Below are 26,446 nucleotides of genomic sequence, written 5' to 3' on the forward strand. Positions count from 1 at the left end.
AAATCCCTGAATTCTTTATAGATATGGATGTAAAACAGTCTCGATTCTTTGTTAAAAGAGCAAAGACTGAACTGAGCAAAACTGAGCAGTTAGCATTTATTTTACGTAAATATGTCGAATGTGCTGCTGGTCTTTAAGCCACAGTGGAGCCGCCTTATCACCACAAAGAACTTTTTACGCTGAAAGTTCTTGTGAATAAATGCTTAAATCCCTGAATTTTTTTATAGATATGAATGTAAAACAGCCTCGATTCTTTGTTAAAACATTTTGGTTAACAAACATTTAACAAGTCTAAATCATTTTTTAAGAGTTTACTAGTGATCTATTAACTAGCAATAATGGATAGTTATTATAAACTGTTACCATTTTTTGTGTGTGTGTGTGTGTGTGTGTGTGTGTGTTCAATGTATTTATTCAGATTAGGCATTGGAAAGAGATACAGATAAGACTTTTTTTTCACTTTTTTCCGAAGTATAATTACAAAAAAAAAAAACCTTTATGTATATATATTTTTTAATAAATGGTTTTTAAGCACTTAAAATTTAATACAGTAATACATGTTTTACATAATACAGTTATTTAAGTTATTAAGTTAAGTCATTTAAGTTTTTTACTGTTCCACTGAATTGTTTTTAAACAAGAATAAAGTAGAAAAATGCTTGTCTTTATTGAATGCTTCATTGAGTGAATCCACTCAAATCCGCTGAAGCTGCTCACTTACACACAATGAGTTGCCACAGCAACTGTTTATCAAGATAAATGATGATTGACGCATGCGGCACTTTGAAGTTTCGGCTTCCCAACATCTGTGGAAATCATCATTAACTTTAATAAGCAGTGCACTGCCTGACCAAGAAAAGCGTCAGGAGGGAGAGTGCGAGACTACGTGATTGGATTGGGACAGCTCTATAAAATACTGCGTTTATTTATTCATTTTTTGTTGAAAAAAAAATCTGTGATGGACTGAGGGCGCAAAGTTTGAAGCGCGAAGTAGCGAGGGATCACTGTACTAATATCATCGATTGAGCCAGATAATTTGTATCGGAAAAAGTGGATTGTCACAAAGACAGGAAGCGGGTCGCAGTACTGTAAAAGTGTGAGCTTCATACAGTAGTTTAGATTGCATTTAATGGTCGCCATCTACCATTGACCCCAGGAGAAGGAAGATTCAAGCGACTGCGGGCGAAAATTTAACAATGGTGGGGTAAAGGAAAGAGAAAACTTTAAGTTGCAGTTGGCAGTTTAGTATTTTTGTGATGTATAAAGCTTGCTGACATAGAAAATCCCAGAAATTTACAACTGCCTGTTTAAACTTCCGGTTTTGGAAAAAGGGCCACATTTTTTTCTCTGTATTTTTTGCACTTTAAAACGCATGTGTTTTGGCAAAAATCCACTTCCAAGTGCATGAGGCAAACAAACTTTGAGGTGCTTTATGCTGTCCACACAACAGTGACAGTTTTCCAGCTTGTTTTGCACCTAAGGGCCACTTTGCCTTTGCCCCTCCACACATGCACAGGAATAAAAGCTCACCTGTATCACCCCAGCCGGTGATGTGACAGTTGCTGGCTTGTTTGAGTGCTCTCTCCTTCCTCAGGGGCAGACAGGCAGGAAGGACGTGACGGTTGAATGACACGCACTCTCCCGGTGTGTGCCCCAGAGCTCCCGGTGACAACCGAACCAAGGCCAGGTCGTAATCGTTGCTGTGGGAGTGGTAACTTGGATGGAGGACAATCTGATCGACACCGTACTCCTCCTCGTACTCCTCAGGGACAAGGGAGTGATAGTCACCCACTCTGACTTTGTACTGCTTGGTGCTGTTTCCGTACCTGTGAACAAAATAGATTAATAAGACAAGACGCACTAAAGGAATAAGCTTCATTCAACCGTGAATTTCCAATATTGTATCATTAAAATTAAAAGATATACAGTTGCAAACGGATGTTAATAGTCACGATATAAAAACATTCTATTTTTCTTTTCTATTTATTGAACAAAAAAAAAAAAAACATGCATGGAGAAATCCCTTGCTTGCAGCTGCAAGCCTCAACCCTCCCCCGCCGGTTGTTGCTCAGTGTCAGTGGTTCAGCTGTGCTACACGATGGCTGGAGGAGGTGAAACTCCTGAATTTTTTTTTTCCATCGAAGAAAACTGCAGGTATGAGAATACTTCGGCTACAGAAAAGTTACAGACGGTTGCGCCCTAGAGGAGAAGGGCCAACCGACATATAAAACATGTTTGCGGAGGGTGGCTGCCAAGGAACCAATACTTCTAATATGATTTCACATTTACACACAATTAAAGGTTAGTAAACACCAGTGTTGTTAATCTTACTTTAAAAAAGTAATTAATTGTAGTTGCAAATTTCTTCTCCCAAAACTTTATTGAGTTAGTAACTCAGTTACCTGAATGTAAGAGTAATTAGTTACTTGGCAAAGTAACTGGTGATAAATTTCATGTTTATTTTTTTTTCTCAAAACCAAAACAAACCCCCCCCCCCCAAAAAAAAAAAAAAGGGGCACACAATGTGAAGTTCAAACGGTTTTTGGGACAGTTGGCCCTGGCCCAGTTCTTGCGGATATTGCGATAACTAGATAGTAACCTTTGCTATGTGTGGAAGTCATTTAATATTGTGAATCAACTGTTAAAGTTGTTAAATTGCTCCCGTTATTGCATTATTTCCCTTCTGTCTACTTTCGACATGTGTAAGTTTTAAAATTGTTAAATCATTTAAAGATACATTTAAGTTAGCTTTTGCCGATTTAGGAGCATTTTTGATAAAAAGTTACTTAGGTTCGCTAGGAAGGTTCTCTACAACAGAGCCTCCCTGAGAAGTCTACTGCTTTAAGATGGCAGCTGTTTACTAACGCATCTAGTTCTTTATACATGTTGCTAATGCCACCGTGTCTGTCATTTGCATCTAGTTCTGTATATATGTGATATCTCCCGTGGCATCATGTGGGCGTAGTTTGTAGGCTATCGGCTACAGTCAGGTATTCTTGGAGCCACCTAGCATAGTAGCATCGCGATTTCAATGGCGTCACACTCCCTTGCCTCCTCCTCACTCCTGCTCTGCTCTCTTGTCTCCGTGAGTCCGTCTTTCTCATTTTTCTCACGTCAGTTAACCAACAGAGTAACGCATAATAACGCACGCCTTTCCCACCTCAGTAACGGTAACAGCGTTGCTAAGATGAGAAAAGTAATTAACTAGATTACTCACTATTGAAGAATATAACGCCGTTCGTAACGCCATTATACAGTATTCTAACGCCGTTATTAACAACACTGGTAAACACTGTCATGAACGTTTCCCACCAGCTAGGAGAGTTAACTCCAGTGTGTTTAGTGTGCCTAGCGGTGGAAAAAAACACCACTTTTGGTGTTTTTTTTTTCTCTCTGGCAACTGTCTGTGTTGAGAAAGAGAGTATGTGTATAATGTAAACGGGATACAAGTCATACTTTTGATGCTTTTGATGGAAAATCAGTTATTTTTGTTCTGATGGTAATAATGTTGAGGGGTGTCTGTGGGTTTAGGCTAAAAATAAAAACCCTGCTAAATGGAAGAAAGGTTTTTATTTATTCATTTTTTTTTTTAGAGCTAAATATCTCAAAGTAACACATTTTAGATACCGTGAAACCATGATATTTTGGCTTAAATTTATCATACTGTCAGATTATCATACAGGCACATGCATAGTTTTGACAGATGAATGTGGCACCTTCACGTATCTGGAAATTGCACCCATGGAGTACTGATTTCTTTTGACAATCCCATAATATAGACAAGGGAAGAGTGTGTATTAATTTTATCCGCATCTACATCCAAAGATTGTCCATATTTTTTACTAAAATGTTGTCAATAAAACTGTCAGAATGTCTGACACATGACAACATCATTTGGGTTTTCACTAATTGTTCATATTGATTATTCTTCCTACAGTACCGTATTGGCCCGAATATAAGACAGTGTTTTTTGCATTGAAATAAGACTGTAAAAGAGTGTGTCGTCTTATATTTGCGGTCTAGACAATATAACCATTCACGACGCTAGATGGCACCAAATATCATTGAAGTGATGTTCTGCCATGACAGATCTCAGCTACTCTCCCCATTCACGATGCCAGATGGCGCCATATATCATTGAAGCGATGTTCTGTCATGAAGATCTCAGCTACTCTGAAGTTTAACCAGTTTGCATTATTTTATTGCAATGTTTTTCCTTATTCAGATTTGTTTCAAGACTATAGTTACAGTTAGACTTAAGTTTGACGGTTAATGCAGTTATTGCAATTTTGTTGTTTTATCACAATAGATTGGTTTATTTACATTTCAAAAACCAGAAGCCATTCATTTACGAATGTGATTGCACTTTAGTTTACATATTTAAATTTTCAGATATTAAGATTTGAATGAGGCAAAATAACATGCTTTTTCTCGCAAATATATTGTTATAATCATTTGTTTAGGATATACTGTAATTATTTCCTGTAAAAAATAATTTGGTGTTCAAAAAGTATTTTTTTCAAACTTGAGTCTTTAAAAAGAGGGGGTCGTCTTGTAATCAGGGCTGTCTTATATTTGGGCCAATACGGTATATGTGAAATTTAGATTTTGGAAGTATTTTATAAAATTTCTTATTTATGATCCTATTATTACCAACCAACCATGATCCTCTTCTGCAGCTTCTTCAATGGCAAACTTGTGAAAAATAACCACAAACGTACATACACACAAAAACACACAATAGTAAATGAAGATAACAGTATATCTGTCCTCCTGTCGTCGTGTTTATGATTCAATCTGAGCCACAAGGCCACATGATGAAACGTTTCTATTCACTTGTTGACATGTTTGGGCGTTTCTGAAAAAGCTTTTCAGGGAAAAGAGTTGGTTATCGTGAACCAAACACACAACATAGAAAGACCTGGGAAATACTCGAGCAATTCAAGCAGAATGGCAGGCCAGCTAAATACTCACACATTTATAAACACACACTCTGTCCATCTGTTAATGTGTTTGGTGTCAGGTATACAGAAGATATTAACTTCCACATAATCATGATGTCCAAGTTACCTATGTTTAAAATGGCCTGGTGTTTTGTTACTGTTGGCAGGACCAGAGCTGTACAGTCACAAAATATAAATAGAGTTAATCTACTTGCTGAAGGGGGCTAGATGATATCAGGTCATCTTTTCAAAACTGCACGAACGAGCAATAGTACTGTAATACATGACATGACATGCAAACTGTAAACTGAAATCAAAATCATCACGTGTTCAAAGAAAGTTAAGTACAGGTGGAGAATGAAAACCACTGAAACCAGCATTATTTAACCGATGAGTCTAAGCGTCGTACGTCACAGGTTGCACGCGTAATTGCAAATCTTGTTTTCAAAAATATTTTAAACAGGCAGACTCATTGTTTGATCCCTGACAATGGTTAGCAAGCAGGAAATGTGACATGCTCAATGTTATCTTACTTGTTCGCTCAGTTTATTCGTGTATCTCATTTTATTATTATTATTTTTTTTTTTTTTTAACTTGAATTGTACGTGTCTCTATCTAGCTGTCTGTCTGTACTGTTCGGCCATAAATAAAGGGTCAACCTTATACACTGCAAAAAGACACCTCCTTAAACAAAAATAGCTAGCTTCCCGAACTTATTTTAAGCAATTAATTAGTTTATTTAATCTAAAAGAAAACGCTTGTTTGTCAGAAATATTCTTAATTCAAGTACAGATATCATTCAAAACATTATTTGAAGGCCATTTTTAATTGATTTAGGTAAAAGAATTACCAACCTTTAGATGTACGGTCATAATAAGAAATAGTAATGTTCACTTAAATTTTCGGTCTATAAGCCGCCACTTTTTTCCTTCATTTTGAATACTGCGGCTTATCATCCAGTGCGGCTTATTTGTTGATTTATTTGGGTTCATAGGTAACATTTTATTTGACAGCGGCGTCATAAGACCATCATAATTATGACATTACACTATCATTGGCATTACTGATACTTATGACAGATGTCATTTAGTGTCATCCGGCAAATTATGTCACTAACTCCATTTGTGTCCAGCTCGGATCTTTTAAATCTATTCAAAAGTGAGATAATTTGCCGAATAACACTAAATGACATCTGTTATAAGCATTCATTAATGCTCATGACAGTCTCATGTCATAATTATGATTGTCTAATGACAGTCTAAATACAGGGGTGCCAAATACCATAACTAGCAATTAATGAAACAACTGGAACAGTAACTAAAGAAATAATTAGCACAGAACATGAATTTTGATTGTTATTTACATCTGCAGCGCTGCAATGCATGCTAGGAGGCATGTTGGACAACAACAGTGTAAACAGCAGGTGGCAGCAGAGGTTGACTGTCTGCCCCAAGAGAGAAGTGAAGGTCAAATGAAGCTTCTTGAAGCAATTAAGCTTCGCAGGCAATAGGTTCAAAGCTTTGTGGTGGTTCATTTGGTCTTATGACAGTCGTGAGATGCCGCTGTCAAATAAAGTGTTACCGGTTAATATCTTTTGGTGTAAATATCCCTTAATACAGTGAGGACAGCTGTGGTTTATAGTCTGGTGCGGCTAATCTATGAACAAATGTAGTTTTCATGTCAAATTTGGTTGGTGGCGGTGTCATGTGTGCCTTATAGTGCGAAAATTCCGGTAAGTGGAATAATCTGACGCATTAATAAGTTAACTAGTGTCTAACACTAAAAACAAGATGGAGAAAATTATTTGACTAGATTTCAGAAAAATAATCTGATTACGGCATTATAAATTCACAGTATATGTAATCTACCATAATTTTCGGACTATAAACCACTACTTTTTCCCCCTCATTTTGAATCCTGTGGTTTATAGTCCAGTGCGGCTTATTTGTTGATTTATTTGGGTTAATAGTAGGGCTGTCAAAATTATCGCGTTAACGGGCGGTAATTAATTTTTAAAATTAATCTCGTTAAAATATTTGACGCAATTAACGCACATGCCCAGCTCAGATTAAAATGACAGCACAGTGAAATGTGTTCTTGTTGTTTTTTTCGGAGTTTTGTCGCCCTCTGCTGGCGCTTGGGTGCGACTGATTTTATAGGCTTCAGCACCCATGAGCATTGTGTAAGTAATTATTGGCATCAACAATGGTGGGCTATTAGTTTATTTTTTGATTGAAAATTTGACAAATTTTATTAAAAGGAAAACATTAAGAGGGGTTTTAATATAAAATTTCTATAACTTGTACTAACATTTATCTTTTAAGAACTACAAGTCTTTCTAACAGAATGTTAATAATTGTAATGCCATCTTGTTGATTAATTGTTATAAAAAACAAATACAGTACTTATGTACCGTATGTTGAATGTATATATCCATCTTGTGTCTTATCTTTCCATTCCAACAATAATTTACAGAAAAATATGGCATATTTTATCAAAGGTTTGAATTGCGATTAATTGCGCTTGATTATGATTAATTAATTTTTAAGCTATAATTAACTCGATAAAAAATTTTAATCGTTTGACACCCCTAGTTAATAGGTAACATTTTGACAGCGGCGTCATAAGACTGCCTTAAAACCATCATAATTATGACATGACAATGCTTATGACAGATGTCATTAAGTGTCATCTGGCAATAATGTCACTAACACCAGCTCGGCTCGTTTACATCCATTCAAAATTGAGATTAATTTGCAGGATGGCACAAAATGACATCTGCCATAAGCGTTCATTAATGCTCATGACAGTGTCATGTCATAAGTATGATGGTCTTACAACAGTCTTATGGCACCACTGTCAAATAAAGTGTTACCACATACCATGACTACCAATTAATGAAACAACTGGATCAGTAACTGAAGACATAATTAGCACAGAACATGAATTTTGATTGTTATTTACATCTGTAGCGCTGCAGTGCATGCTAGGAGGCATGCTGGATGACAACAGTGTTGACAGCAGGTGGCAGCAGTTGAATGTCTCCCCCAAGAGAGCAGTGGTGGCCAAATTAAGCTTTTTGAAGCAATGAAGCTTTGCAGCCAATTGGTTCAAAGATTCATGGTGGTTCATTTGGTCTTATGACAGTCTTATGATGCCACTGTCAAATAAAGTGTTACCGGTTAAGATATTTTGGTGTAGATAATGATATCCCATAATACAGTGAGGGCAGCTGCGGCTTATAGTCCGCTGCGGCTTATCTATGAACAAATGCCGTTTTCGTGTTAAATTTGGTGTGTTGCGGCTTATAGTCGGGTGCGCCTTATAGTCCCAAAATTACAGTACATTATGGTATCTGGAATCATCGACATTGTGGACAACGTTTTCCAACTTTGTACAGGCAATCAGAAGGAAGTTTTCTTTTCTGTTCCCCAGGGCATAAAGTGAGGTCCAGAAAGGCATGCGTGGAGGAGTTAAATGTAGGAAAAAATAGAGAATTTTAACCTTAGAAAGACTTTCAAATTTTCTGGATATTGCCACTTATAGTTCTTGACTTTAAAATGATGTTCACAAAAACAACAAAACAGATTCGGTAATCATTTCTGACTTGTTTTTAGTTTGAACACGGCATGTGTCTGATGACATTTCTCCAAAGGAGTGTGCTTCTGTCACCAGTTCATCTTTTATTTATTTATTCATTTTTTTAGACAAAAACAACCAATTTAAAATAGCCAAAATAGCTCCACAACAAATAGAGTGTCTCCCTTGAATGCTCAAAATGTCTGAAGATGTGAGAAACACCACCTCGTTCTTTGATGTCAATTAATGGAACATAATTATCACCTACGTATATACTTTAGAACATTTTTTACATGTTTTTGAAGACAGTAGTGAATGAAAAAAGTGAAGTTAGAGACATCTGAGTATGTTAATTTGGTTAAAATTGATACAATTTGCAAATTGCTAGAATGACTAGTTAAAATGATTGTTGTGTAATTTTTCAACTTCTCATTTTTCATCTCCAATGGTAAACAGAAAAAGAAGAATGGTACATTAAATTGTAATGGGAAGGATATCCTGAATTAAGTCTTCCTGCCTTTAATGTGGAAAAAATTTTAATTTACTGGTGTGGGGTCTGTAAGGAGGTCAGGTTTAAGTATAAAATTGAACACAGACTTTATGTGTTTCTTCCTTCCAGCTGGCTTCTCTGTAGAGTGCATTAGAGAGACAGATTAAGTTTATGGATTAACTATAGGTCTCTTTTCCAGTGAGTACCAGACCACAGTTTTGACATCCAAGTCCACGTCTATCTTGATTCACATTTGAACATAAAAAAGTCCTGTGGTTAGTTGTACTCTATTGGATGAGGTGTCTGGAAGTCAAACCAAAAACGGAAATTTTATTATTAAGTGTCCTTTGTCAATACACATGTTGAGGAAAATTTATGTTCTAGCCAAACTTCTCTTACTTAGTTTTTATGCTGAAAAACATAAATCCCTAAGGTAGGCTATAAACCAGGAAAGCTAAAGAACTCTGGAACATACATTTTAGAAAATTCCATTTCATCTTCTGACAGTAATGCGACAAATCCCACAAACAAAAAAACTTACATCTGAATTTACTGTTGTTGTTCCAGCAAACCAAGAACAAGAAAATTAAGAGACGAGACTTACAGTATATTCACATCTGGATGACTGCTATGGTAATACACTGTATATAGTACTTGAAGAATGATAAACATCACTCACTGTCTCTCAATTGGTAACAGTGTTGTTAATAACGGCATTAGAGTATAGTAGCATTTCTAACAGCGTTATTTTTTTTCAGTAGTGAGTAATTTAATTAAAAACTTTTCATCTGTGCAATGCCATTACCGTTACAGAGGATGTGAAGGAAAGCAATACTACAATTTAATTAAATGACGCGCAAGTTGTCTGATTTTGTCACAGCTTCCTGGGAGGGGGCAGAGAAGAGGGAGAAAGGGGGTAGTGCCATTGCAAATATGATGATTATTGGCTAGGTGGCTCGGAGCGTTAGCATGGCATTCGCGTTTCCGTTAGCATTAACATTTAGCATGGCGATCACCATCTTAAACTCCCGGGCAATTTTTTAAAAATATAGTTCATGGCGTCCATGTGGGTACAATTAATTGAAAATAATGTATTGTTTTCCTGCTGATTATCATCACCAAATAGGCATTGTCCATAGACTTCATAATGATATTGACGGGACACTTTTCCCAGACACTGCGCCACATCTTCATGCTTTTTTAGCGAAGAATCGAGACTGTTTTACGTCCATGTCTATAAAGAAATCAAGGATTTAAGCATTTATTCACAAGAATTTTCAACGTAAAAAGTTCTTTGTGGTGATGAGGTGGCGCCACAGTGGCTTAAAGACTAGCAGCACATTCGGCATATTTACTTGAAATAAATGATAACTGCCCGTTTTTTTGGCTTTTAACCAAGAAATGAGACTGTTTTACGTCCATATCTATAAAGAATTCAGGGATTTAAGCATTTTTTCACAAGAATTTTTTATGTAAAAAGCTCTTTGTCTGTTTTTCCACTCGGTCAGCTTTGACGGCGATAGGCCCCCTATTAATCGGCCCCGCGCCCTGAGTCCCGTCAATGTATTATGAAGTCTATTTTTTTTTTTTTTACCAAAAATAGTCACTTGCCCTAAACATTTTTTGAATGACTTATCCATGAACCTTGTGTAATGTGTTTGAATTAGGGCTGTCAAAATTATCCCGTTAACGGGCGGTAACTAATCTTTTTAATTAATCACGTTAAAATATTTGACGCGCTTAACGCACATGCCCCGCCCAAACAGATTAAAATGACAGCACAGTGTCATGTCCACTTGTTACTTGTGTTTTTTGGTGTTTTGTCACCCTCTGCTGGCGCTTGGGTGCGACTGATTTTATGGGTTCCAGCACTATGAGCATTGTGCAATTATTGACATCAACAATGGTGAGCTACTAGTTTATATTTTGTGTGAAAATTTTACAAATTTTATTTAAACGAAAACATTAAGAGGGGTTTTAATATAAAATGTCTATAACATGTACAAACATTTATCTTTTAAGAACTCCAAGTCTTTCTGTCCATGGATTGCTTTAACAAAATGTTAATAATGGTAAAAATACAATAAACAATAAATCTTGTTGATTTATTGTTGTAATAAACAAATACAGTACTTATGTACAGTATGTTGAATGTATATATCAGTATTATCTTTCCATTCCAACAATAATTTACAGAAAAATATGGCATATTTTAGAGATGGTTTGAATTGCGATTAATTGAGATTAATTTTTAAGCTGGGATTAACTCGATTGAAAATTTTAATCGTTTGACAGCCCTAGTTTTAATCAAAACAACTAGCAAAGACAGGAGAGGCCGGAGATTCAGAGCCTCACCTGCATATTAAAAAATATATCTATATATACTGTATATACAGTGAGGAGTGTGACGATACACACAAGTCACGGTACCTTTGTACGAGGTTCACGGACCGGTACGGGTTCAGTAAAATAGGAAAAACAAAAAGGCTTTTTCGTCACAGCATTTTAAAGTTTGCATACTGTTACGTTCTTTTATGGTTGAATTTTTTTTTTAAATGTAAAAAGTGTGACCTACTTTTTTCTAATTAAATAATCAGTTCAATTCAATCAGTTACTATAAATATCTTTGATGTGAAAGATGTAGGGGTGTCAAACGATTAAAATTTTTAATCAAGTTAATTACAGCTTAAAAATTAATTAATCGAAATTAATCGCAATCAATCGCAATTCAAACCATCTATAAAATATGCCATATTTTTCTGTAAATTATTGTTGGAATGGAAAGATGAGACACAAGATGGATATATACATTCAACATACGGTACATAAGTACTGTATTTGTTTATTATAACAATAAATCGACAAGATGGCATTACCATTAACATTCTGTTAAAGTGATCCATGGATAGAAAGACTTGTAGTTCTTAAAAGATAAATGTTAGTACAAGTTATAGAAATTTTATATTAAAACCCCCTTAATGTTTTCGTTTTAATAAAATTTGTAAAATTTGCAATCAAAAAATAAACTAGTAGCCCACCATTGTTGATGCCAATAATTACTTACACAATGGTCATGGGTGCTGAAGCCAATAAAATCAGTAGCACCCAAGCGCCAGCAGAGGGCGACAAAACTCCGAAAAACACAACAAGTACACATTTCACTGTGCTGTCATTTTAATCTGAGCGGGGCATGTGCGTTAATTGCATCGAATATTTTAACGTGATTAATTTAAAAAACTAATTACCGCCCATTAACACGATAATTTTGACAGCCCTAGAAAGATGTTATAGAAGGTACAATGTAATAACGTGTAAAACATGAAAAGTAATGCCAGTTACTTTGCTGAGTCACTAATTACGCTTACAATAATATAACTGAGTTACTACTACAATTATGTTTTGGGATAAGTCATTTGTTTCTGTAACTAATTACTGTTTTTAAAGTAAGATTAACAACATTGATTGCTAATGTATTTAAAAAGAACAAAAGTGTGGAATACGCTCTTACTTCTTAAAACAGTGCGCCGATGTGAGGACCCAGCAGGTGTCAATTAAAGTCGCTCCACACACCAGCCTCCCATCTCCACGAGACCCGCGTAAACGTATTGCAGCCTGCCACGGCCAGCCACTCCTAAAACATGTATGAATGCACCAACTTACACAAAGTCATCACAAATGCTAACACAAATTACAGAATTCTGTCAATCATGTGAAATCGATGATTGATTGATTGCTTCTTCACAAGATGGAATGCATTGTTCAAAGCAACTGCCAGAGATGTTTGATGTTCAGTCCCAACTAGTATTTCAAGACTAATTGATGGATACATAATACACAACTAAGCTCCAAGTAATATCTCAGGTATTCAGAGGGGTAGTTGCACATGTTAAACCAGTTGAGAAAGAGGAAACGGATTGAAACGGCACTCCCAAAGGGCTTTTCCAGTAATCAACCCTGAAGCCTCATGGGACTATAATTACTAGTTTCCGCTCCTTTTATCAGAGATGACGCATGTAAATACGTATTTTTACTGTTTATCGCGCTTTCTTTCTAAACACACCAGGTTCTATTTGAGTGTTTGTAACACAGATGTGGGGTAAAGTCCTGTGCAAATGTGCAATGAGATGAGTTGGTATTACAGAGACGCACAAAGCCAGCACATTGGAGAGACAGCCTTTTGTGGTGTTGTGGGTTTGAACGCAGCCGCCAATCAAAGCTGCTCCTCTCATCTGCTTTAAATTTGGCATTGAGATATGAGCTGATGTTAACTACTGGTGACTTAAACATGTACTGTACATACACCCCTTGTATCTCCTCTCTTATTTGTGTGTTACACCTATTTTATGAAACTATAAATCGCAGTTTTTTTCATAGTGTGAAATTAGTAACACATTATTATATCATCTCACGTGGTATTTTGGTGTTTTGGAGTGACACTGATGGTTTGGTAATCTTCTGAGCATGTTATTTATGCTACAGTTATCTGAACAACTCTTAATAGCTGTTACGTTAACATACCTGTCAAGTTGTACGGTTTCGGCGTAATTTGTACAAGTGAGCACTGATTTTTAAATGTGTACGCCGTACGTTCAAAATCTGTACGTTTGTCGTGCCTTACGTTTTTTTTTCTCCGTTCGGATTTTGTCACCGTTTCGGCAACGAGACAATGTGCCTTACTATGCGTTACTACGTTGGTTGAATGATGCGAGAAAATTCAGAGACACGGAGAAAGTAGAGCGGGAGTGGGAAGGAGGGAAGAGTGTTGTGACGCTGTAGCAAACGCAATGCTAGGCTATGTGGCTCCCAATATTTCCTGACTGTAGCCGACAGCCTTCAATCTACGTCCACTTGATGCTACACTAGATATCATATGCATATAGAACTAGATGCGAAATGACAGTCTCGGCGGCGTTAGTAAACAACCACCATCTTAAAGCAGTAGATTTCTCAGAAAGGCTCTGTTGTAGTGAACCTTCCTAGCGAACCTAAGTAACTTTTTAGCTAAAATACTCCTAAATCGGCAAAATCGTGACTTGACTCTATCTTTGAATGATGAAACAGTTTTAGAATTTTCACATGTCGAAAGTAGACAGAAGGGAACTTTATTTTTGTTTCATATTGCACGCTATATAAAACGTTGTAAGATTAGTCACCAATTTGTAAGGGCATACATCACTATTTGTAAGATTGCCAACGGCCTCAGGTTGACAGTTATGCGTTAACATACCTGGCATGTTCTCAGTTCGTGGTTTGTGCGTCATGTAACGTTAGCATACCGTACAGTTGATTAGCCTATTGTTCTCTATTTTTATTTTAAATTGCCTTGCAAGATGACATGTCTGTTCTTGTGTACGATTTTATCAAATAAATTTCCCCAAAAAATGCGACTTATACTTCAGTGCGATTTATATACAGTGATCACTCGCTACTTCGCAGTTTGTGCGTCATGTAACATTACCATACCGTACACTTGATTAGCCTGTTGTTCTCTATTTTTGTTTTAAATTGCCTTGCAAGATGACATGTCTGTTCTTGGTGTACGATTTTATCAAATATATTTCACCAAAAAATGCGACTTACACTTCAGTGCGATTTATATACAGTGATCACTCGCTAATTCGCACTTCCAACTTCACCCCCTCAGTTCATCGCTGATTTTTTTTTTTCAAATAAAAAATAAGTAGATGAACACAGATGAGCTGATCCGATCCAATCACGTAGTCTTCCTCTCCCTCCTGCTGATTTTCTTGGTTTGACAGTGGACTGGAGTTGCTTATTAAAGTTAACGATGATTGACAGACGTTAATGTTTGATCTTACCAGAGATGTTTGGAAGCCGAAACTTCAAAACGGCACATACTTCAATGATTGTTTAGCTTGTTAAACAGTTGCTGTGGCAACTCATTGTAAGTGAGCAGCTTGAGTGGATTTGAGTGGACTCACTCAATGAAGCATTTTATAAAGACAAGTATTTTTCTACTTTGTTCTTGTTTAAAAATAATTTGATGGTACAGTAACTTGTTTAAAACTTATAATAATTATTACATTTGAAGTGCTTAAAATCCATTTATTAAAATATATATATACTTAAAAAAATATAATAACTTTGGGAAAAGAAAGTGAAGAAAACGTGTCTTAGATGTATCTTTCCAATACTAAATTTGAATAAATACATTTGAAAAAAAAAATGTGCTGGAGCACTACTTTGCGGTTTTTCATTTATCAAGGTTCTGATCCCCATTAGCCACGAAAAACGAAGGATCACTGTATGTTTTTTTTTTTTTTCTTCAGAATGTATGTCTGCGCATTATTCGGCAGGTGCGACTTATAGTTCGAAAAATACAGTATTCGGTCTGTGTGTCATTCCCATTTTCATCATTCTTTACCTTTCCTATACCCTATCCTTTCTGTGTGGGACTCTTTAAAATCTCTTCCATCACACCGCAGCCTCACCTCAGTGAGTTCTCCCCTCCGATGATTCGACGCTGCCGAGTGTGAATGAGCCTGAGCCCGCAAATCTGATTGACAGGAGCTGACAGAGACAAAAAAGAGATGCTTATGATAAGTGTGTGTGAGAAAGTCTGGGACGGTAGTGATTGTAAAGCCATAAAGTCAGGCTCGGATGTTAGTTTTAATAAACATTTAACATATTTCTTTTCAAAGTCTGAAGTTCCTCCTTTTTATATGAGAAAAATTGGCCAGGGCTTGGCAAAAGTGAAAATGTTGGCCCTTTTTTAGAGGGCAAACATCCCAAAGGGGTGTTGACTTACTAGTGAGTGTAATGTGTGTAGGAAACAAACAGAAATGTGAGTCTGTCTCAATGTGTGATGGACAGGGTGAAACAATAACATAGAGAAGGTCCATTTCACCATCTGGACATATTTACACACACTGAGAAGGGCCGTGCTAAAAATATCTCCATGATTTATCTTGGCTCATTAGTTTTTCAGTACAAATCACCAAGCAGAACAATGTAGGCTCAGTTCACATGGCGTTGAAAACAGTAAATCGCAGAGCGCTCAAATTCAAACATGAAGACGACAAACACAACTCGTTAACTGACTTGCCTTTAACATCTTTGTGGCCGAGCTGAGGTTCACCGTAGTCACATATTACGCCGGCGTCCTCGCTATGGCGACAGTTGTGCGTGCCGGTTGCCTGCTTAATGCAGTCAGAGATGGAACGTTCGTCACCGCTGCACTTCACGTTGTCTACGTGAATGGGTCCGGTCCCCTCGCCAAAATACGCCATCACACGGGCCTTCGCCTGCCCCCTGAAGGGCACAGATTTCAGGTTGAAGGTGTTTTCACTGTTACTATTATTCATTAGCAATCTCACGTCAGTTGAGCCCTCAAAATGTTTGAATGGGATTGGAATATTTGGTATTTATATCTTTTCAATTTGGCCCTATTCTGAAGAAAGGCTGATTTGAAATTTGACACAAACAGAGAGCTACAATAATTGACATTCACACATCACATCGGGTGTAATGAAACTTAGGCAATTGTAACTGTTGGCAACATCAACTAAACAATAATTAGATTCAATTACGGTAAATCAAAACAGAAGACAATCAAGGGTAAATTAGCATCTTAGCTCAAACATAGAAATCATATGTCATCAAATACGATTAAAAAACTCAATCAAATACAAATGTATCAGAATGCAGGCATTGTCAAGGCTAAACAATTTGCTGAGGCACCAATATGTAATAATAAATAATAATAATAATTAGGGCTGTCAAAATTATCGCGTTAACGGGCGTTAATTTATTTATTTAATTAATCACATTAAAATATTTGACGTAATTAACGCACATGCCCCGCTCAAACAGACTAAAATGACACTACAGTGTAATGGCCGATTGTTACTTGTTTTTTGGTGTTTGGCTCCCTCTGCTGGCGCTTGGGTCCAACTGATTTTATGAGTTCGTACCATGAGTGAGCATGGTGTAATTATTGACATCAACAATGTCGAGCTACTAGTTTATTTTTTGATTGAAAATTTTACAAATTTCAATAAAACGAAAACATTAAGAAAGGTTTTAATATAAAATTTCTACAACTTGTACTAACATTTATCTTTTAAGAACTACAAGTCTTTCTATCCATGGATCGCTTTAAGAGAATGTTAACAATATTAATGACATCTTGTTGATGTATTGTTATAATAAACAAATACAGTACTTATGTACTGTATGTTGAATGTATATATCTGTCTTGTGTCTTATCTTTCCATTCCAACAATAATTTACAGAAAATTATGGCATATTTTATATACGGTTTGAATTGCGATTAATTACGATTAATTAGTTTTTAAGCTGTAATTAACTCGATTCAAAATTTTAATCGTTTGACAGCCGTAATAATAATAGAATACTTTTTTTGAAGGTGCCTTTCTCGCACTCAAGGTTACCCTACAATCATTTAAAAAACAAACAAATTAAAGACTCAAAACAGCAAAACAATTAAGTATAGAACATTTAAAACAATAAAAATACTTATAGATAAAAATCATTTGCAGAGAACTAGAACACAAGGAAATCAGGAATTATTATGGATAGGCGAGTCTGAACAGGTGAGCTTTGAGTTTGGATTGGAAAAGAGGGAGTGAGTCGGTGTTCCTGAGGTCGGGTGGCAGTGAATTCCAAAGCCGAGGAGCAGAGCGGCTGAATGCTCTGCTCCCCATGGTGCTGAGGCGAGCGGGGGGGACAGACAGGAGTATGGAGGTGGAGGACCTGAGGGCACGGGAGGGAGCTGTAGTATGGAGGAGGTCGTACAGGTTGTGGATGGCCTTGAATGTGAGGAAGAGAACTTTGAACTGGATGCGAAAGCGAACCGGGAGCCAATGGAGCCGGTGGAGAACTGGAGTGATGTGGTGGATGAATGTGGTACGGGTTATGATGCGAGCAGCTGAATTATGGACCTATTGGAGTTTATTGACGGTCTTTTGAGGGAGGCCCAATAGGAGGGAGTTGCAGTAATCCAGGCGGGAAGTGACAAGACTATGAACCAGGATGGCAGCAGAATGTGGGGCAATGGAGGGGCAGAGGCGGTTGATGGTGCGTCGGTGGAAGTGGGCAATCCGGGTAAAGTTATTGATGTGTGAATGAAAAGAGAGTGTACTGTCCAGGATGACACCCAGTGAAAGTTGATGTTGAATTTACAGAAAATATTGCGATTGGGAAGGAGGTACTGTAGATGATGAAGAGTAGGGGCCCAAGGACAGAGCCCTGAGGCACACCGGAGGTAATAGGTGAGGGAGTAGATTTAAGGGACTTGAGTTCTATACAGTGAAAGCGTCCAGAGAGGTAGGATGAGAACCAGATCAACGGGGTGTGGGTGATGATAGGTCCAGAAGGATGAGGATGGTGAGAAATCCAGAGTCAGCTGCCATGAGGAGGTCATTGGTTATTTTAACAAGTGTTGTGGAGTGGACGAAAGCCAGACTGGAATTGTTCTTAGAGGTTATTGTGGGATAGGTAAGAATGGAGTGGAGAAGCAACAGTTTTTTCAATGATTTTAGAAATAGGTAGGTTGGATGTGGGACGGAAGTTGTTGAAGTTTGAGCAGTCAGCACCAGGTTTCTTGAGAATTGGAGTGATGACAGCAGTTTCAAAAGAAGCGGGGACAATTCCAGATGTGAAAGATGAGTGGATGATAGCAGTAATGAGCGGGACAAGGGGGAGCAGGCTTTGACCACTTGTGTGGGTATAGGGGTCCAGTTGGGAGGTGGATGATTTGGACTCCCGGATGAGTTCAAAGATCTTGGAGGGTTAGGGAAGATGGAAGGCGGAAAATGGGTGTGAGGATGAGTGCCAGTCGGCTGAGATGCTGGGATGAGGGGTTGATTGGATGATCGTCATGGTGGATGTTCTTGACTTTATCTGTGAAGAATATCATGATGGAGTTGCAAAAGCAGGCTTTATAGCATAGAGAGGGGAGTGAGTCTTGGGGTTGGGTGATATTGTTGTACGTATACCTCAATGTATACAAATCTTCAAATGCTTTAATTCTTTGATTCACAAATTCTATTTGATGACTGTCTCATCAATCCAATTGTGCATGGCTGGAAAGATCCATTTCAGTCAGAATAATTCTAATACTCTTCCACTGGATGGCAGCACGCATTGACTTTTATACAACTTAACTCATTCACAGCCTTTGACCACGCTAGACGCCAATTCCATTTGAACTGGGATGGCTGGCAGCAATCAAATGATTGAAATCTTGGTGAACAGCAATAGTTTTGAAAAAGAGGAAGGGTCAGAACTTCTTTTTAATCATTTTACACGTTTGACCTGCAACTACACAAATTGTTTGGTTGAGATATTTGCAACAAGAGTTAATCAGTTATAATATTTCGCTTACTTTTTCCTCCATGTTCTGTGAATGTTTGTTTCTTACAGTCACTATTAAGGTATGGAAACAGAATTGATTGTGTGGGATTATTTCCAGCAGACTGTTTGTTATTCTTGTGATTTAGATATAGACTGAACCACCTTTTATGATAAATGTATGTATAAATTTAATGAGTTCAGTTTTGCCTACCACTGTAAATGGTTAAAAAAAAATTACATCTGTCGACAGTATTCTAAAAAAAAAACACACACAGAAAATCCCAGTTCAAGAGTAAAAAGGCTCATCTAAATTCTAGTATGACTAAGTGTGACAACATAATCCCCAATTTGTGTCACACAGGTCAATTTGGGTCAAAGTTGAAGCTGCATATAATTTGTATACATTTTTGCTTTATCACCTCGAGAGAAGTGTCTAACCACGGGGGAAGTCTTGTGTATTTAACGACCTTTCACCACACCCTGCTTCAGACAGAATGATGATCCTAACTTGGCCTTTAGACGCTTCCAACACGCTCCACTGCTCCGTCATACTAATGTTTTCCAGATGTGGCTCTCACCTACACACAGACACACACGCGTGTGTAGTGAAAAATGACAAGCCACGTGTTGCCAGGGAATCAAGACACTTTTGTGTCCTCATGACAGCATCCCCTCGATAATAACTTGTTATGGAAAAGGGGACAGCATCTCAGAGGGACAGGATAATAGGACACAGAGAGGATGAGATACTCCATCACTTAGCACTATTTGCCCCCCTAAGAGGTTGTTTATTTTGGTTTTCAACATGATGTACGGCTAAGCTGTTAAAAGTGAAGAATTTACATTAAACCTTTTGGATGAGACATTTTGTCTATCATATCTTTAAAGCTAAAGTTTATGTTAGCCTTTGTAGTTTCACCCAGAACTCAGAACCCAGAACTTGAAAGTGATGAGTTATTAAGTGGAAACAGAAAGTTTGTATGAAATGAAGAGATGAATAACAGCGTAAAAAGAATGGCAGTGAGTGAGACAGATTCCAAGTCCAAGATCTGATGATGTATTCTGCTAGCAGAGATGATATTCTGGATTCAGTTAAACGTGAGCTTAGTAACAGAGAGTGATTATACCGCTATAGAGTTCACAGACAATTTCTTAAAAGCTCATAGCATAATACTAAAAAGGCCTGGAAAGGTAAAATAACTCGTCAGGTTATACCACCAACAAAACCATTTTTCTTTTCCCATGATTAAGTCTCATTGTTGAACCATTGTTCTAAAAGAGGATGTTAAGATTTTTTTACATTAAGGGTTAATCTTCAAGTTAGCAGGGGTTTATTTAGTCGGTGGAGTTGAGTTCAACAAATTCTGTGCAGTTAGTTACTTATTTATTAGTTTCAGTGCTTTGGAGTGGCTAAGCTAGCGCGAGTCAATGAGCCCGTCCTAGCATGCCAATAAAAAACAACATATGCACACATGAAAATCACCGATGACCCATGCAATCAATACTGTTGGCTATGTTTTCTCGAGGAAGTTATTAAAACTTAAAACAATTACTTGTCAATAAATGTAGTATGTACAGCAACATTTGTAATCCAGTATCTCTGTAGGTAGTGGATTTATATTTTTCCCACCACTGTGTTAATGTCGTAGCCAGTGGCCATTATCCACAGTTTGTATTGTTTCTTGATTTTCATAGGGAATTTGTGGAAACTCTCATTAGCCCATTTCTTCTGTCTGTTTTCACAGCCTGTAAACACACATTACACTATGTTGCCGTTCTTATGTCAAGACTCCGTAGCAGGGGCGTTACCGGGGGGGTTGTGCCCACCCACAGACACGCTCTGCCCACTTAAGGAAAACTGGATGTAGTACAAACGGCAGTCTGGGCACCGTGCATGGTATCCCATTTATATAGTCCTGATGTGTTCTAAGTTTTAACCTTTGCATTGTTACCTTGTCTTTCACCTTAAAAAAAAATGAAATGTTGGTTTTGTTTCCAGGGGGCGCATCACACATTTATGCATATTTTTATTTATTTTACATTTTATAAAAGTTTTCGTCAGTGTTCACCTGGCTGCCGATTTTGGTGCATTTTGAAGCATTCTAAGGGGGTCAAATTGAGCTCAAAGGGGCTGCGGAACAAAGAATAACTACAATAATAATAATTTTTTTAAAAACGAAGAATCACAATCGGTTACCTAAAAAAAAAACATTGTCAACTGCATGTCCATACTGTTCAGTTATGGATGTGTTCTAAGTCAAATAAAATAAAATCAAGTTTTATTTGTTTAGACCAAATCACAACAACAGTTATCTCAAGGAGAAAACAAAACATGTTTTAAAGTGCAGTAGCCCTATGCTTGATTCCGAGCTACTTGAGCATTGTAGCTTGTTTTTTTTTTTTTGTTTTTTTTTTTTGCCCCCCCAGGTAAGACTAATGCCCACCCACACCTGGCATCCTGGTAACACCACTGCTCCGTAGACTGATGCTGCATTTTAGGAAGGTAAAAAATCGGAGTTTTCAAACCTCCGTCCAGGATAAATATCATTGGAACGCCTCTCGAACTGGGAAGCCCTAGTCGCAAAGTCAGAAAAAAAGGTACCCCGACTTCACTAGTTGCTTCAATCAGACGTCACTCAACGAAATGTGCAGCCCGTAGAAAAGCAGACCGTGAACAGTAAAACTAAAGAAGGCAGTTTAGTGTGGTCTATTTACCTTAGCCGTCATTTTTCCTCCACAATTTGATCGCTTACAAGAAGCCATGTTTGCTGGAGATCAACATGTCTTTTGATGGCTAACATAAAACACGCTTGGAACGCTTTGAGATCTGAAGTGGTACCATCCAAGTGTGATAAGTGCGACTTCCCACCTTCCTTGAATGCAGCATGAGTGGCCGAAGCACTCTTCTCTATTGTGGTCGCATTACGCATGTAAAAAATTAGTCCCGCAGAAATAAATGAATTACGGCAGTTTGGTGTGACATTGTTTTGGCCGCATGGGTATTTTGAAAAATTATTTGCATTTTGAATTTATTTGACTATGTTAGACCTGTTAATATAGTTTTTTCATTGGCATGCTACGAAGGGACCATTGACTCGTGCTAGCTTAGCCACTCTGGAGCCCTGAAATGAATAAATAACTAACACACTGCACGGAATTTGTTGAAATCACTAATTTAACCCCCGCTAATTCGAAGATTAAGCCCAAAATAAAATATTCTGAACTTCCACCTTAACTACTAGGAGGTTTAGCGAATACGATTAGCTATTGGGTTAGGCCCTAACCCTACAAACAACCTTTGTTTTGGATTTTGGGCTAAAACCATTCACAGCTCTACTTTTGCACATCCGTGTGCCATATGGACCATTGAGCCAGGTGCAACAGTTCGCCACCTGCATTAGCCCTCATACCTGTATCCCATCTGTCGACACACAACTTCAGCATCTCGATCAGTCCATCCATCATCACACACCGTCCCCCACTGACCAGACAGGTAGATTTCTACCCGCCCCTCTCTGGGGCTTTCTCCTCCCATGAGCCTCACTGGAACACCTGGAAATCAACACGCATAGACAGACACACTGAAGTTACTTTCCTTCCTAGGGACTCACCACTAAGCTGTAAACACCCACCCCGATGACCAACTGTAAGCCTATCTGTAATGACCCACTACATCACACCTCCAGGAGCGTTTAATGAAGTCACACAAAAATATATATTTGACTGACGATCCACAAATACTTTCCTGACAGTCATTTATTCCTTATTTAGTGTGCTGTGCGTTTGAGAAATGACAAGTCTAAAAGAAAACATTAACACATGTATGGGCATGTGCACTCATGTTCCCAGCAAAGGAAACAGCTGCAGCACCTGTCTGCTTTACTGCAGATCTCCACTACTGTATGTTTTTCTGGTTTGGACTACGTCATTTATTTCCATTGTCTCTCTGTTGAACACATGCTCTTGCTTCTTTTCTTTCAACTGCATTCATTCACAGCATTATTTAAAGCAGTCATAGCACTACGTTTAAATAATATGTCATTGTTAGGAGTAGATGCAAAGCCAGAAATACGCACAGTTTTAAATTTTGGTTGAATGAATACTCTAACTTTGATTATCTGAGCAATTCTTTGGTATATTTTATTTTCACTTCAATTAATTAAGTCGCAATCAGGTAGGAGTAGCTTTAATTTGCCCTAAATTATCCTTTCTTGTTAATGTTATCTATTCTAATGTAAATGTAGTCAAACAAATGGAAAGATGTGTTCTACATATTCCAAACCCTAGGCTGGCCTCAAGAGACTCACTATTTTCTGCCACTCTAGCCAAGATATTTGATGTGAAATACAGGTTACTTGGGCTCAAGGGCGTAGGTTTGCATAGGGACGGTAGGGACATAACACTACTAACATTTCAGGATGCTCAAATTGTCCCCACCAACTTTTAAGCAACCTTATTTGCATTATATAATGACTTTTGTTAATAGGTAATTTAGAATGTCTTCCCAAATGTTGTAAGAATAGAACTGACCCTACCATTATTAAGTGATTTGCATTATGTTAAGACTTACATTTACATCTTTTGACTTGCTGAATGTGCCAGTCCATTTTTTCCCTCAAACGCACGTTTGATTGGCGATAACCTGACCCCCCCCCAACACACGCACTCACATCCCTCACAAAAATGCAACATGCCACCTCCTCCGCCCCCTTCGAATTTTTTTCGACCACTAGCAGTAGCAGCCACTGTAAGTAATGTAAAAAGAAATCAATGTTGTGGAGGTGGGGAACACACAACTAATTTTGCTACTAAAAGTCTGACCACAGAGTTAACATTAAACTGTGTGAATTTGCTAACCTGCAAAATACAAGTCGGAAGCTGTTAACATTTATCAAACTTACTAAACTTTTTTTTTTTTTTTTTTTTTTTAATCCCTGACTACGGTTTTTTTTCACTTACATGTAATTTATTTATTTAAACACACAATGTTGAGTGGTCTTAAGACAAATGTTTATTTTTTGCATTCCTGGATAGTTAAGAGAAGATTAACACGTGTACGTTAATATAATTTATGTTCAAATATTGCAATTTAAATTTGCTAATAAAACGAGTTTTCAAAATGTTTTAGTAGTTTTTCAAAACAAAGGTCTGAATCTAACGATTTATCACCTGAACCAATACACATCAAAGTATAAGTCAATCCAGATTTATTTTGTTTATCACCTGAACCAATACACATTAAAGTATAAGTCCATACAGATTTATTTTGCATTGATAATTTAGCCTTTCAATTAATTGGGTTCATATTCATGAGAAATGGAGCCCTGATCCCCGTTCACCCAATCTGTTTGGTCTTATTAATGTCCTGTCTCCAGCAAAAAGTGGAGATGTAGGTTATGCTGTTATATCGTCCCTATCAACGTTGAGACCAGACCTATGCCCTTGCTTGGGCTTCATTGGGCAAAATGGGACTAGTTGGGGCAGGGTGATGAGCGCGAACCCAGCTAGCCGCTCAGCTTGACCCATTTTTTGTTGTTTTCAAGCATTTTTATATGAAAATGCATCCCTCCAGGCACTGCACACCACTCTAGCGGCCGGTCAAGATGTAGCGTCACGGCCACGGTCAAAATATGACTGGCGTCAAATCCTATTTCAAAATGTAATTTGACGTTTGAACAGTAGTGTATACGGACGTAGCTGTGTGTGCGAACAGTTGCGCTCAGGCATAAGGAAGAGAGCCACACAGTTTTTTAGTTTTTTTTTTTCGCTTTTAACCACAAATCGAGACTGTTTTGCATCCATATCTATAAAGAAGTCAGGGATTTAAGCATTTATTCTCAAGAATTTTCAACCAAAAAAAGCTCTTTGTCTGTGATTCCACTCGGTGAGCTTTGACGGCCACGCCAACAATGCAGGCCCCCTATGAATCGGCCCCGCGCCCCGTCAATATCATTATGAAGTCTAAGAGTTAATATAAACATCTTTGATGTGAAAGACGTCATACAACGTATAATGTCATAACGTGTAGAACATGACAAGTAATGTCGGTTACTTTGCTGAGTAATTAATCACGCTTACAATGAAGTAACTGAGTTACTCTTTTTGGGAGAAGTAATTTGTAACTGTTACTAATTACGTTTTAAAAGCAAGATCAACAACACTGACAACCAGTCATTTAAGTCTATATGTAATGTATTAAGGTATGTAAGGAGAATGGATTTTGAAATAAGTGCTTTGTGGGAGAGCAGTTTTTTTTAACTCAATGATTTTATCAAATTTTTCATACATAATTTTGGGGGAATTTTATTTTATAGATATAAAACAAATCATAACAAATAAGATATTTGTATCTATGTCCTGACATACAGTGGGGCAAATAAGTATTTAGTCAACCACTAATTGTGCAAGTTCTCCCACTTGAAAATATTAGAGAGGCCTGTAATTCTCGACATAGGTAAACCTCAACCATGAGAGACAGAATGTGGAAAAAAACAGAAAATCACATTGTTTGATTTTTAAATTTATTTGCAAATCATGGTGGAAAATAAGTATTTGGTCAGTACCAAAAGTTCATCTCAATACTTTGTTATGTACCCTTTGTTGGCAATAATGGAGGCCAAACGTTTTCTGTAACTCTTCATAAGTTTTTTACACACTGTTGCTGGTATTTTGGCCCATTCCTCCATGCAGATCTCCTCTAGAGCAGTGATGTTTTGGGGCTGTCGTTGGGCAACACGGACTTTCAACTCCCTCCACAGATTTTCTATGGGGTTGAGATCTGGAGACTGGCTAGGCCACTCCAGGACCTTAAAATGCTTCTTAGGAGACCACTTCTTTGTTGCCCTGGCTGTGTGTTTGGGATCATTGTCGTGCTGAAAGACCCATTCACATCTCATTCTTTCCTTTACACAGATCAGTCGTCCTGGTCCCTTTGCAGGAAAACAGCCCCAAAGCATGATGTTTCCACCCCCATGCTTCACAGTGGGTATGAAGCAATTCAGTGTTCTTTTTCCTCCGAACACGAGAACCTGTGTTTCTACCAAAAAGTTCTATTTTGTTTTCATCTGACCATAACACATTCTCCCAGTCCTCTTCT

At 37.6% G+C, this 26,446-nt stretch overlaps 1 protein-coding gene across 1 annotated transcript in view; it reads right to left on the minus strand.

Moving 5' to 3' along the window:
- The window catches only part of prss12 (serine protease 12), a 50,416-nt gene that overhangs the window by 6,720 nt on the left and 17,250 nt on the right, over positions 1 to 26,446 (minus strand). The window contains exons 8-12 of the mRNA XM_057844257.1: positions 22,761 to 22,902; positions 16,079 to 16,284; positions 15,465 to 15,543; positions 12,521 to 12,643; positions 1,531 to 1,826 (exon numbers count right to left, since the gene is read on the minus strand). Coding sequence (XP_057700240.1) covers positions 1,531 to 1,826; positions 12,521 to 12,643; positions 15,465 to 15,543; positions 16,079 to 16,284; positions 22,761 to 22,902 — 846 coding nt within the window. The remainder of the gene's footprint in view (positions 1 to 1,530; positions 1,827 to 12,520; positions 12,644 to 15,464; positions 15,544 to 16,078; positions 16,285 to 22,760; positions 22,903 to 26,446) is intronic.

Source organism: Corythoichthys intestinalis, chromosome 8, assembly GCF_030265065.1.
Source record: "Corythoichthys intestinalis isolate RoL2023-P3 chromosome 8, ASM3026506v1, whole genome shotgun sequence".
Lineage (NCBI taxonomy): Eukaryota > Metazoa > Chordata > Actinopteri > Syngnathiformes > Syngnathidae > Corythoichthys > Corythoichthys intestinalis.